This window comes from Pecten maximus, chromosome 8 (genome assembly GCF_902652985.1).
Source record: "Pecten maximus chromosome 8, xPecMax1.1, whole genome shotgun sequence".
Lineage (NCBI taxonomy): Eukaryota > Metazoa > Mollusca > Bivalvia > Pectinida > Pectinidae > Pecten > Pecten maximus.
This window is the reverse complement of record NC_047022.1, coordinates 15,842,937-15,857,739: the sequence shown is the minus strand read 5'-3', so window position 1 is coordinate 15,857,739 and position 14,803 is coordinate 15,842,937. Positions and strand designations below refer to the sequence as shown.

Sequence of the window (14,803 nt, the reverse complement as noted above, 5' to 3'; positions counted from 1 at the left end):
TGGAGATGTGCTAACCTCTTCCTGACTTGATATAAATTGTCTCCACCGAGACTGTAACTAACGTTATATGGTCGTCACACATTGGCACATTATGTGATACATCGGCGCTGTCCTTGTTTTCAATGGACCATCTTTAATTTATGTTCTCACTTCATTGAAAGCATAAGCCTTACCTAGTCTTTTAGTTTTACAAAACTGACCCCTTTACCTCTTGACCGCATTGTGCTGTAGGCCTAAACATTTATCTCCCAGCTGACTTGAAAATTAAACCAGATGTAACTATTCGTGAATATAATCAAGGGCCCGGATCGCCGGACGCCGGATCGCCGGACTCATGTCTGTGACGTCACAGAAGGGTCGGTCTACCTTAATTGATAGCAGCATATCTATTTGTTCAATGTCCAGTGTGGATAAACGAAGAATGTTAGCTCTTTTGGGGATGGGGCAGATTTTGTCAGGTAGGGGCCAGTAAAGGGCAAATCCAGTTGGTGAAGGGCATTGAGGCAGAATGTCATTAAAGGGCTGCAGTTCCAGAAGGCATAGGATGTTGAGGCAGGAGGTCAAAGATCAGTTAAAAGGGCTGCAGTTCCAGATGGCATAGGTTGTTAAGGCAGGAGGTCAAAGGTCAGTTAAAAGGGCTGCAGTTCCAGATGGCATAGGATGTTAAGGCAGAAAGTCAAAGGTCAGTTAAAAGGGCTGCAGTTCCAGATGGCATAGGTTGTTAAGGCAGGAGGTCAAAGGTCAGTTAAAAGGGCTGCAGTTCCAGATGGCATAGGATGTTAAGGCAGAAAGTCAAAGGTCAGTTAAAATGGCTGCAGTTCCAGATGGCATAGGATATTAAGGCAGGAAGTCAAAGGTCAGTTAAAAGGGCTGCAGTTCCAGATGGCGTAGGATGTTAAGGCAGGAAGTCAAAGGTCAGTTAAAAGGGCTGCAGTTCCAGATGGCATAGGATGTTAAGGCAGGAAGTCAAAGGTCAGTTAAAAGGGCTGCAGTTCCAGATGGCATATGATGTTGAAGCAGGATGTCATGGACAACCAAGGGAGAATTCCAGTGGGTAAAATGTTATCAAGAATCGGGACAATTGACCAGTATTTTGAGTCTGATTAATTGTTACAACTTCATAAGACAGCTAAGACATTATACTGTCTCAACCTGATTCGTCCATCATTCTGTCTGCATGGCCATCGTTCCATCTGCAGTCTACTCGTCCATCCACTATGGCAATGTGTTGAACTTTTTTTAAGCAAGTTATTTTAGGTAATTTGTGGGGGGTCAAAATGAAGTAGGGAGTTGTGCATTCATAATGAACATATTTCTAGTCAGAAACATTTTCAACATCTAACTTTCCATCAGACCAATTTTCACAGAACTTATCAAAATTATTCATCTTATGATGCATGATCTGCAAAAGATGTTACTGACAAGATCACAATATTGGTTTTTGTTCTCTAATTGGCAAAGAATTTTAACTTTTCAATTTCCACCAAACCAGTGGCAAAACTTGAAATGCACTAATTTAAATCATGGTAGCTTTAACTGTTTCCACTGAGTTTTTGCCAAGACATTGATATAGTAACCAAATGCCAAACAGTTTTCTTGCCATCAATATATTGTATTATTTCAAAATCTGAGTTGTCTATGTCTAAAGTTAGTGGAGACTAACACAACTGCACAATTTCTTTAAAGCAGACACACCCCAGGGAATATATTTCCAGTAAGAAAGTGATTAAAATACAAATAAAAATGTGAAATGGGAAAACTTTTGAAAAAAAAATCAATAGGACGGAGATATTTTGCTTGTTTTTGTAACACAAAGAGATGTTAAAGTTGGATGTGGCTGCGTTGACTCGGCCTTGATAGAATTAGAGTTCTGACTATCATGCAGTATTGATGAGAAGGGAACTGTAGATAGCCATATTAATAACACTGTGTAAGTGTTGAAGCTAGTTTGATGTATCTCTTTGCTGTACGAGTTCACAAGTCTAGAAAGACCTAATACAAAAACAGCCAAACAGTACATACACCAGGATATTAAAGGAACACCAAAACAAACTATAAAAAAATAATTTCTCAAGGCAAATTGATATGTACAACAGCTGCTGGGTAAACAAAAGAACTGTAATCACATTAGCTATTGAGTTGGAGGGATATAAAGTAAGAGGAATCCCTCTAGGCAACTGTACATCAGCTGTTTCCTCATGGTAAAGAAAAGCCCATTTTTAATTGAATTAGTAGAATCATCGATTCTGCATCCTCAGCATGATACAATCATACATTTTCCTTTGTTTTTGTTTGTACTAGTACAGATGAGACTTGCTGAAGCCTCCTATGTATTATTATGTAGAACGTTGCAGCGTTGCTCCTAGTCATGTCATGTAAAATACAGTACATAATTAATTAGCCAGAAGTCTACCCTGGGTTGCCGGAGGACTTAGCTGTTAATGCACTTTCTGGTTAAGTGTCCATTATCAGAAGAACGGACAGTGTTGTTAGAACTCCTTTGAGGGAAAACAACATCATTTGGTCGAAGTAATGTTTTTGATTGTGTAGTGAGTGATTAAGGAGTGGCTGAATCCTTGGCTATTGACCATTAGTAAGTGTGAGTTAGCCTCGATCAATAGAAAACTAATGGCTCAGCTCCTGGAAAATATCTTCTGTTCTAATTCAATTAGGATGTAGCATTCAATTTGATTGGTCAATAAAATAATTTAAGGTATCCTCTACTGTTTGTCAATGATTCACTGTAATTCTGAATTATTGAGAAAATATAGGAGGAAGTCTGTGTAATAGTATTGCTGATGGTCTATAATCCAGGTAATGGTCATTTCAGGAATTGAATGTATTAATTCCGAATTGTACAGCCTGCACTTACTTGGTAGCAATTTGGTTGAAAAACAAGTTTTTCATATGAGCTCATTTTGTTTACAAATTCTCTTGAATCCCTGGGCAGTATTATAGCTATAAAGTAACTAATAGTCATCATGAAAAGTAATAAAAGAAATATAGAAAAAGTGAAATCTTAGTCGGGAATATCGATCTATGACAGAACAGATTTCTTGAAATAAATGTATGAAACTGGATGAAAATGTCCACACCTGACCACAGGTACCATATCATACCCACACCTGACCACAGGTACCATATCATACCCACACCTGACCACAGGTACCATATCATACCCACACCTGACCACAGGTACCATACCCACACCTGACCACAGGTACCATATCATACCCACACCTAACCACAGGTACCATATCATATCCACACCTGACCACAGGTACCATATCATACCCACACCTGACCACAGGTACCATATCATACCCACACCTGACCACAGGTACCATATCATACCCACACCTGACCACAGGTACCATATCATACCCACACCTGACCACAGGTACCATATCATATCCACACCTGACCACAGGTATCATATCATACTCACACCTGACCACAGGTACCATATCATACCCACACCTGACCACAGGTACCATATCATACCCACACCTGACCACAGGTACCATATCATACCCGCACCTGACCACAGGTACCATATCATATCCACACCTGACCACAGGTACCATATCATACCCACACCTGACCACAGGTATCATATCATACTCACACCTGACCATATGTACCATATATATCATATCCAGCTTCATAGTATCAATGTCAAATTTTAATGTATGACTATTTGATTGCTTTGATGTAATTTGTTTTACATTGTAATAGTTTATAGAGACTGTTCCTTTGGACAGTTTACTATATCTATTTGCTATATCTAGAAGTTCTCTGTATTAGCTTACTGTGATAGTAAATTACTAACAGATTGCTGAATATGCATGCTTTGTTGGACAATTTACTTTGTCTGTTTGCTATAAGTTTGCTATAAGTTTGCTGTGAATGTTTGCTGTGATAAGTTACTAGGAGTTTGCTTTGACAGATGTTTGCAATTATTTCAGGTATTCCCACATTTGTGATCCTTGATGGCAATGGAGAGGTTGTGACCTTGAATGGACGTACAGCAGTCAATGTGGACAAAGATGGCTTGGTGTGTTGGTATAGTGATGTGTTATACTACAAATTGGTTGTGTATAAGAGTCTAGTTATTGGTTCATTAACCATTGGTGATTTATTCAAAAAGGCCTTCTTTCTGTATCACACTTTTTTTTTTCATTTTTGTGTCACCTGAAAAAGGCGACCCTTCGGTGGTATCGGTGTTGTCATCCGCACAATGGTTTCCGTGCAATAACTTGAGTTCCCTTAAGCCAATCAAACTCAAACTTCATACAGTACTTCCTTACTGAAAGTGCATGCTTGAGATTGCTTTTAATGTTCAAAGGTCACAAAGGTCAAAGTCAGTGTTACCATTAACAGAAAATTGGTTTCCATGTATGCAATAACTCAAGTTCCCTTGGACCAATCAAACTCAAACTTTGTATGTATATATAGTGCTTCCTTATCAAAACTGGCTGCTTGGGATTGCTTTTGAGGTTTGAAGGTCAAAGGTCAAGGTCAATGTTACTATAAATAGAAAATTTGTTTCCATGTGATAACTCAAGTTTTCCTTAGCCAATCAGACTCATATTTCATACAGTGCTTCCTTATTAAAAGTGCTTGCTTAGATTGCTTTTCAGGTTCAAAGGTCAAAGGTCATTATAACTACTATAAATAGAAAATAGGTTTGCTTGCTATAACTTGAGATTACTTGGGCAAATCAAATGCAAACTTGATGCATTGCTTTCTTACAGGAAATGCTTGCTTGTTTCAAATTCATCTCCTAGCTTGCTGTGCAGGCGACACATCCACTTCTGTGGAATTCTTGTTAAACATATAATTTAAATTCAATTTTCTGAGAAAACAAACCTGACTTATGTTTATATTATAAATCAGTATAACTGAGAAGAACTTTTTTGTATATTATGATTTTCTGTGTATATGCTGTAACATACATTTATTGATTAAGGTGTTTTCCCCTTATACAGGAATTCCCATGGTATCCAAAGCCTTTGAATCCTCTAACAGAAGGGGAAGCAGTTGCTCTGAATGAGAGCCCATCCCTGGTCCTTTTTACAGGTAAGGACAGCTAGACAGACGAATCAGACAGACAGACAGACAAACACAGGAGACAGACAAATCAGGCAGATAGACAGACAGACAAACACAGGAGGGAGACAGACAAATCAGGCAGATAGACAGACAGACAAACACAGGAGGGAGACAGACAAATCAGGCAGATAGACAGACAGACAAACACAGGAGGGAGACAGACAAATCAGGCAGATAGACAGACAGACAGACAAACACAGGAGACAGGCAGACAGACAGACAAACACAGGAGACAGACAAATCAGGCAGACAGACAAACACAGGAGATAGACAAATCAGACAGACACACTGACAAACACAGGAGACAGACAAAACAGACAGATAGACTGACAAACACAGGAGACAGACAAATCAGGCAGATAGACAGACAAAAACAGGAGATAGACAAATCAGGCAGATAGACAGACAGACACTGGTGAGAGACAAATCAGACAGATAGACAGACAAACACAGGAGACAGATAAATCAGGCAGGGACACAGACTTTCTTTACATTAATAACTTAGGCAGTAGCAGATGGACAAACACGGGTAAGAAAACAGACAAATCAGGTCAACAGTAGACAGATCTAGACAAACACTAAACTTGAGAAAGGGACAGAGAGACACAGTTCTAATTCCATTTACAAAATACTAAGTGATGTTTTACTCTTTCTATACCTATATGTTCCTGTAGACAAAATTTCAATTTTCTGAAAGCTTCAAATTTTTAATGAAAACACAAGACCAATTAAGTGGCAATGATCTTTCTATCCTCTTTAGTCTTGTAATTACTTGAAATAGTTCTGTTTCAATTACGAAATGAAATTACATGCGAATAATGTTAGAGTGGTTGAACTGTACATGTATGGAAGGCCTTTCCTATCAAGTTGTTGGGTGTGCTAGTTTAAACTATTGGATTGAGTTATTACCAAACATTCCAGACACAAACCATTGAGACAGTTGAGAGTTTGATAGAGCCAGTTACTGCCGTCATTAACCTTATTCTGGCCTTTCCTTATATGCTTTTGTGTAATGTTATTTCGAACACTTAGCGTGCGTATAATATTCCACTCCTGGTACATCCTTTATTGATGGGTGGGGTGGGCGTTCTTAATGAATTTGACGGCAACTTGCTACATATGAACAAAGTAGGTATTACTCATTTACCTCAATAACGCTTGTAGAGCAAAATAAGAATGTTTTCTAGCTGTGATTGCTGTGGTATCATTTAAACAACCAAATAATTGTCTGCATTCTGATGAAACTACAATAATCAGCAAGTATATAATATACAGAAAGACAAAAGATAAATTCAATTTTGAATGAGATCTACCTGTAATGAATAATTATGTAGTTTTATTGAAGTTCTTTGAAGTATTTTTAACAGTCAGGATGCCTTTGGCACCTGCCGTTTTAGTCGTGGTGGGTAAATTTTGTTAGTCACACTTTTGTTTTCGGCTAACAACTTCTCTTTTCTGTAATACAAAATTAATGATATACATCTGCAGCCTCATATATAGTTCCTATTTTAACAGCAATTATTGACACGATTTAACTGATGGTTTCCGTGTTTGGTGTTCTAGACTATTTTAGAGTATATATATAAACATTTTCCTCATCAGTATATGCAATTTTGTTGGCGAAGGATTACGTAGTTCTGTCTCAATCTTGCCTTGAAAGCGAAAGTAAAACAATTAAGTTGATCGTCGTGGAAATTTACATGCATCCACAGAGAAACTATCCACATGTCTTAGACTCATATGTTCATCCTGAGTTCATATGCAAGAACATCTCATATAAGCCTAAAACCAACCGTGTTTATGTAGTCAAATGTTTACAATTCTATAAACAGCTTTGCAGCCAAACTAACTTCAGCTGGCACGTGAATAATCACGTGATCATCACTTATTGGCCAAAATGGCGGTTATGTCTAATGTCACTAAACCAGCGACCGTTTGCAGTTTCACTTTTATTTGTATGTTGCTAGAATACGCAAGAAATATCAACAGGAATTGAAGGCAAGTTGTAACAAACTACATTGCTGTTTTTCATGAGGATTTTATTAGATAATATTATTTGTTTATTTGAAAAGAATCTAACGATTATGATCTGTGACTGATGTACTGGTGTCTTGTTTGTCAAAACTGTAGGCCTATATAATGTCTCGTCAGACAGCGTGACCGACAGCGCGACTGCAGTTTTCTATCGGAGGTAAAATATTTGCATTTTCGATGTTACTAGGGGTCATAAAATAGATGTTTGCTAGGCCTAATTAACATCTTATAATATAAATTTAAAAAAACTAAGGCTGTGCACATCTTGGATTTTATCTCTGCATGTTGTACAGGTAACTGTTAATAGACTGATTTGTCCTTCAGTTGATTTTTTTTTCAAAGTTTACAAGCAGCTTTACTGATTCAGATGTATATCGATAATATTCCACAAACATTAAAGAAAAGGGTCAGGGAAAGAACTGTATTCAGCTATTGGAAAGTTTTCAGCAGATACATATGTTATACATGTTTTCTTAATTATATATAGAATAGGAATAACCAGATTAAGGAATTTCATCTGATACAAATGTAGCTGTCTGACTATAAAATTCAATTTTAAATTCCTTATTTTATGACCTCAGACTCTGATGTTTCTCAGGGCCTTTGGCCGATTGATTTACATAGGAGGGGATGTACCACTATACATATAGAATTTTATTTCTGTTATCATGCTGTCGCTGTAAATTCCAAATGTGATAAAAGGTCAATTGTATGGTATTCAATTGTTTAATTATTACTGTATGTATAGATAATGATCAACAATTTTAATGTCGCACCCGAATCATTTCTCAAAAATTCTAAACAGATTTTGATCAAATTCAAATTTGTACAAAGAACATGAATGAGATGGGGAATGCCATAAAGTCTAGATAGAGCTAGCTTAGGTATCTATATGTTGAAAACATTATAGAAGTTGAAATGTTTGGAAAACGGACAAAGGGAGACAACCAGCAACCAGTGTGTGTAGAGTTAGCTTCAAAGAATAGGACTATGGGCAAAGGGAGGCAATCCTTTTACAGAAGTTCATGCCATTTTGAACATCAAAAAAAAATTTATACATCCCAACAACAGGTGACCATCTGTCCATCGTCCAGAGCTATGTTATCCAAGCTAGAGGACATTGCTGCATCATCAATAAAATCAGAGATAATCTGTGGAGTTAAATGAGTTGGCAGATATTTTAAAATCTTTTAATTTTTACTGGATCAGGCCCTTTGAGCCTCTTGTTTAGATAGTGTTAATTAAATATCATGTTAAATGTAACCGTTGTTGGTTAACAGAGGGTGAGGAGGCAGACATAGAGATGAGTAAGGAAGTATTGGAGAGTCTTGCTCGTGAAGAACACCAGAAAGGGGAGGATCAGGAACTCTTCTTCTTTTACGGAACGGAGGTAAGAATGTCAAATCATAGATGTTAGTTTAAATTGCCTCAACTCACAAATCTTTACCTTTGGCTTGAGATTCCCCCGTCTCCACCCAAATGGGGTCAATATTGTCTTACCTTAGACAGGTGTATCCCCACTTTACCTGGTGTGAGATTAATACAGTCATTCGACAACCCCTTGGAAGTGTCTGTGAGTTGCAGAGATCTCAGCCCGATGGGTTTACATTACGTCCGTGCAAGAAAATGTTGATATGACATGATTGTATTGTTGACTTGACATCATTGTATTGTTACAGTGCTGGTGTGGTAAAGTACATGTATCACACTTTACCTGATGTGAGATATCCTGGTCTTATACCCTGGACAGGTGTATCACACTTTACCTGGTGTGAGATATCCTGTACTACCCTGGACAGGTGTATCACACTTTACCTGGTGTGAGATATCCTGTACTACCCTGGACAGGTGTATCACACTTTACCTGGTGTTAGATATCCTGTACTACCCTGGACAGGTGTATCACACTTTACCTGGTGTTAGATATCCTGTACTACCCTGGACAGGTGTATCACACTTTACCTGGTGTGAGATATCCTGTACTACCCTGGACAGGTGTATCACACTTTACCTGTTGTGAGATATCCTGTACTACCCTGGACAGGTGTATCACACTTTACCTGTTGTGAGATATCCTGTACTACCCTGGACAGGTGTATCACACTTTACCTGTTGTGAGATATCCTGTACTACCCTGGACAGGTGTATCCACACTTTACCTGGTGTGAGATATCCTGTACTACCCTGGACAGGTGTATCACACTTTACCTGTTGTGAGATATCCTGTACTACCCTGGACAGGTGTATCACACTTTACCTGGTGTTAGATATCCTGTACTACCCTGGACAGGTGTATCACACTTTACCTGGTGTTAGATATCCTGTACCACCCTGGACAGGTGTATCACACTTTACCTGGTGTTAGATATCCTGTACCACCCTGGACAGGTGTATCACACTTTACCTGGTGTTAGATATCCTGTACTACCCTGGACAGGTGTATCACACTTTACCTGGTGTTAGATATCCTGTACTACCCTGGACAGGTGTATCCACACTTTACCTGGTGTTAGATATCCTGTACTACCCTGGACAGGTGTATCACACTTTACCTGGTGTTAGATATCCTGTACTACCCTGGACAGGTGTATCACACTTTACCTGGTGTTAGATATCCTGTACTACCCTGGACAGGTGTATCACACTTTACCTGGTGTGAGATATCCTGTACTACCCTGGACAGGTGTATCACACTTTACCTGGTGTGAGATATCCTGTACTACCATGGACAGGTGTATCACACATTACCTGGTGTGAGATATCCTGTACTACCCTGGACAGGTGTATCACACTTTACCTGGTGTTAGATATCCTGTACTACCCTGGACAGGTGTATCACACTTTACCTGGTGTTAGATATCCTGTACCACCCTGGACAGGTGTATCACACTTTACCTGGTGTTAGATATCCTGTACCACCCTGGACAGGTGTATCACACTTTACCTGGTGTTAGATATCCTGTACTACCCTGGACAGGTGTATCACACTTTACCTGACGTGAGATATCCTGTACTACCCTGGACAGGTGTATCACACTTTACCTGGTGTGAGATATCCTGTACTACCATGGACAGGTGTATCACACATTACCTGGTGTGAGATATCCTGTACTACCCTGGACAGGTGTATCACACTTTACCTGGTGTTAGATATCCTGTACTACCCTGGACAGGTGTATCACACTTTACCTGGTGTTAGATATCCTGTACCACCCTGGACAGGTGTATCACACTTTACCTGGTGTTAGATATCCTGTACCACCCTGGACAGGTGTATCACACTTTACCTGGTGTTAGATATCCTGTACTACCCTGGACAGGTGTATCACACTTTACCTGGTGTTAGATATCCTGTACTACCCTGGACAGGTGTATCCACACTTTACCTGGTGTTAGATATCCTGTACTACCCTGGACAGGTGTATCACACTTTACCTGGTGTTAGATATCCTGTACTACCCTGGACAGGTGTATCACACTTTACCTGGTGTTAGATATCCTGTACCACCCTGGACAGGTGTATCACACTTTACCTGGTGTTAGATATCCTGTACTACCCTGGACAGGTGTATCACACTTTACCTGGTGTTAGATATCCTGTACTACCCTGGACAGGTGTATCCACACTTTACCTGGTGTTAGATATCCCTACATTACCCTGGACAGGTGTATCACACTTTACCTGGTGTTAGATATCCTGTACTACCCTGGACAGGTGTATCACACTTTACCTGGTGTTAGATATCTCTGTCTTACCCTGGACAGGTGTATCAACACTTCACCTGGTGTGAGATACCCTGTACTACCCTGGACAGGTGTATCACACTTTACCTGGTGTTAGATATCCTGTACTACCCTGGACAGGTGTATCACACTTTACCTGGTGTGAGATATCCGGTACTACCCTGGACAGGTGTATCACACTTTACCTGGTGTGATATATCCTATACTACCCTGGACAGGTCTCCACACTTTACCTGGTGTGAGATATCCTGTACTACCCTGGACAGGTGTATCACACTTTACCTGATGTTATATATCCTGTACTACCCTGGACAGGTGTATCCACACTTTACCTGGTGTGAGATATCCCTATATTATCCTGGACAGGTGTATCACACTTTACCTGGCGTTAGATATCCTGTACTACCCTGGACAGGTGTATCCACACTTTACCTGGTGTGAGATATCCTGTACTACCCTGGACAGGTGTATCACACTTTACCTGGTGTGATATATCCTGTACTACCCTGGACAGGTGTCCACACTTTACCTGGTGTGAGATATCCTGTACTACCCTGGACAGGTGTATCACACTTTACCTGTTGTGAGATATCCTGTTCTACCCTGGACAGGTGTATCCACACTTTACCTGGTGTGAGATATCCTGTACTACCCTGGACAGGTGTATCCACACTTTACCTGGTGTGAGATATCCTGTACTACCCTGGACAGGTGTATCACACTTAACCTGGTGTGAGATATCCTGTACTACCCTGGATAGGTGTATCACACTTTACCTGGTGTGATATATCCTGTACTACCCTGGACAGGTGTGTCCACACTTTACCTGGTGTGAGATATCTCTGTGTTACCCTGGACAGGTGTATCACACTTTACCTGTTGTGAGATATCCTGTACTACACCCTGGACAGGTGTATCCACACTTTACCTGGTGTGAGATATCCTGTACTACCCTGGACAGGTGTATCACACTTTACCTGGTGTGATATATCCTGTACTACCCTGGACAGGTGTATCAAACTTTACCTGGTGTGAGATATCCTGTACTACCCTGGCCAGGTGTATCAAACTTTACCTGGTGTGAGATATCCTGTACTACCCTGGACAGGTGTATCACACTTTACCTGGTGTGAGATATCCTGTACTACCCTGGACAGGTGTATCACACTTTACCTGGTGTGATATATCCTGTACTACCCTGGACAGGTGTATCAAACTTTACCTGGTGTGAGATATCCTGTACTACCCTGGCCAGGTGTATCAAACTTTACCTGGTGTGAGATATCCTGTACTACCCTGGACAGGTGTATCACACTTTACCTGGTGTGAGATATCCTGTACTACCCTGGACAGGTGTATCACACTTTACCTGGTGTTAGATATCCTGTACTACCCTGGACAGGTGTATCACACTTTACCTGGTGTGAGATATCCTGTACTACCCTGGACAGGTGTATCACACTTTACCTGTTGTGATATATCCTGTACTACCCTGGACAGGTGTATCACACTTTACCTGGTGTTAGATATCCTGTACTACCCTGGACAGGTATCCACACTTTACCTGGTGTGAGATATCCTGTACTACCCTGGACAGGTGTATCACACTTTACCTGGTGTTAGATATCCTGTACTACCCTGGACAGGTGTGTCACACTTTACCTGGTGTGAGATATCCTGGTCTTATACCCTGGACAGGTGTATCACACTTTACCTGGTGTTAGATATCCTGTACTACCCTCGACAGGTGTATCCACACTTTACCTGGTGTGAGATATCCTGTACTACCCTGGACAGGTGTATCACACTTTACCTGGTGTTAGATATCCTGTACTACCCTGGACAGGTGTATCACACTTTACCTGGTGTGTGATATCCTGTACTACCCTGGACAGGTGTATCACACTATACCTGGTGTTAGATATTCTGTAGTACCCTCGACAGGTGTATCCACACTTTACCTGGTGTGAGATATCCTGTACTACCCTGGACAGGTGTATCACACTTTACCTAGTGTGATATATCCTGTACTACCCTGGACAGGTGTATCACACTTTACCTGACGTGAGATATCCTGTACTACCCTGGACAGGTGTATCACACTTTACCTGACGTGAGATATCCTGTACTACCCTGGACAGGTGTATCACACTTTACCTGGTGTTAGATATCCTGTACTACCCTGGACAGGTGTATCACATTTTATCTGGTGTTAGATATCCTGTACCACCCTGGACAGGTGTCCACACTTTACCTGGTGTGAGATATCCTGTACCACCCTGGACAGGTGTATCACACTTTACCTGGTGTTAGATATCCTGTACTACCCTGGACAGGTGTATCACACTTTACCTGTTGTGAGATATCCTGTACTACCCTGGACAGGTGTATCACACTTTACTTGGTGTGAGATATCCCTGTCTTACCCTGGACAGGTGTATCAACACTTTACCTGGTGTTAGATATCCTGTACTACCATGGACAGGTGTATCACACTTTACCTGGTGTTAGATATCCTGTACTACCTTGGACAGGTGTATCACACTTTTGCTGATGTGAGATATCCTGTACTACCTTGGACAGGTGTATCACACTTTACCTGGTGTGAGATATCCTGTACTACCCTGGACAGGTGTATCACACTTTACCTGTTGTGAGATATCCTGTACTACCCTGGACAGGTGTATCCACACTTTACCTGGTGTGAGATATCCTGTACTACCCTGGACAGGTGTATCAACACTTTACCTGGTGTTAGATATCCTGTACTACCCTGGACAGGTGTATCCACACTTTACCTGGTGTGAGATATCCTGTACTGCCCTGGACAGGTGTATCATACTTTACCTGGTGTGAGATGTCCTGTACTACCCTGGACAGGTGTATCACACTTTATCTGGTGTGAGATATCCTGTACTACCCTGGACAGGTGTATCACACATTACCTGGTGTGAGATATCCATGTAATAGAAGCTTCTGAAGATCTCTTTACCACTTTCAGATCATTCAACTTAATAAAGTCTCTTCTCTGGGGATATGCTTTTTTTAATGTTTTTGATGTTTTCATAAACATGATAGATTAATTACCACTTTGTATTTTTACAGAATGAATTTTGTGATAATGTGCGTGATTTTGCCAACTTAGAAGACCAATGTCCACTACTGGTCATCCTGGATTTTCCTGACCAAAAAGTTTATCTTAGTCCTGAGACGGTGATCACAAAAGAAATTGCAACAGACTTTGTAAAACGTTACTTTGCCGGAACATTGGAGGCCACTTCTATCAGTTGAAGTTGAGAGTTATTTTTGTGTCCTCCACATGTGCTTATATTGACCAATGATATATATATACATAGAAATGTATTCTCCACTCATAACCAGGCAAGTTAGACTGCACGGAACTTGTACCTGGCAGTTGTTATGGACTGGAAACATTTGTGAGTGTTTTTTATTGGTGAAAAGAAAAGAACATACTTCTTCAAAGATTGGACTTGTTTATTACTATATTAAGGCTCTGGAATTGAGCAAAATGCTAATACAGGATATGATTGCTTCACTGTATGCATAGTGTAGGATGTCCTTGATTGGTGTGCTTGAACTTTAACCTCGCATTTGACCTATATATGGGTACATCTCTATATTTAGATGCTGTAGTGTGAAGATGACAGAATTGAGTGATGTATGATGTTAACTGATTTTGGACTTACTTGCTAGCTGTAATACATACATAGCTAGACAAAATACATACTTAGTTAAGGTGATATCTTAACTATGCTGAATCATGAATCATAAAAAATACACACAAGCGTTTTTTAGCTCACCTGCCCAAAGGGCAAGTGAGCTTATGCCGTGGCGCGGTGTCCGTCGTCCGGCCGTCGGTCAACTTTTCCATTTAAACAACTTCTTCTCA

General features: G+C 40.3%; 1 protein-coding gene across 1 annotated transcript in view; it reads left to right on the top strand.

Annotated features, from left to right (window-relative positions):
* LOC117332580 (nucleoredoxin-like) overlaps positions 1-14,803 on the top strand; it is a 55,501-nt gene extending 40,698 nt beyond the window's left edge. Inside the window, exons 4-7 of the mRNA XM_033891551.1 lie at positions 3,969-4,057; positions 4,992-5,082; positions 8,430-8,539; positions 13,999-14,803. Of these exons, the coding sequence (XP_033747442.1) occupies positions 3,969-4,057; positions 4,992-5,082; positions 8,430-8,539; positions 13,999-14,184 (476 nt within the window). The 3' untranslated portion in view covers positions 14,185-14,803. The remainder of the gene's footprint in view (positions 1-3,968; positions 4,058-4,991; positions 5,083-8,429; positions 8,540-13,998) is intronic.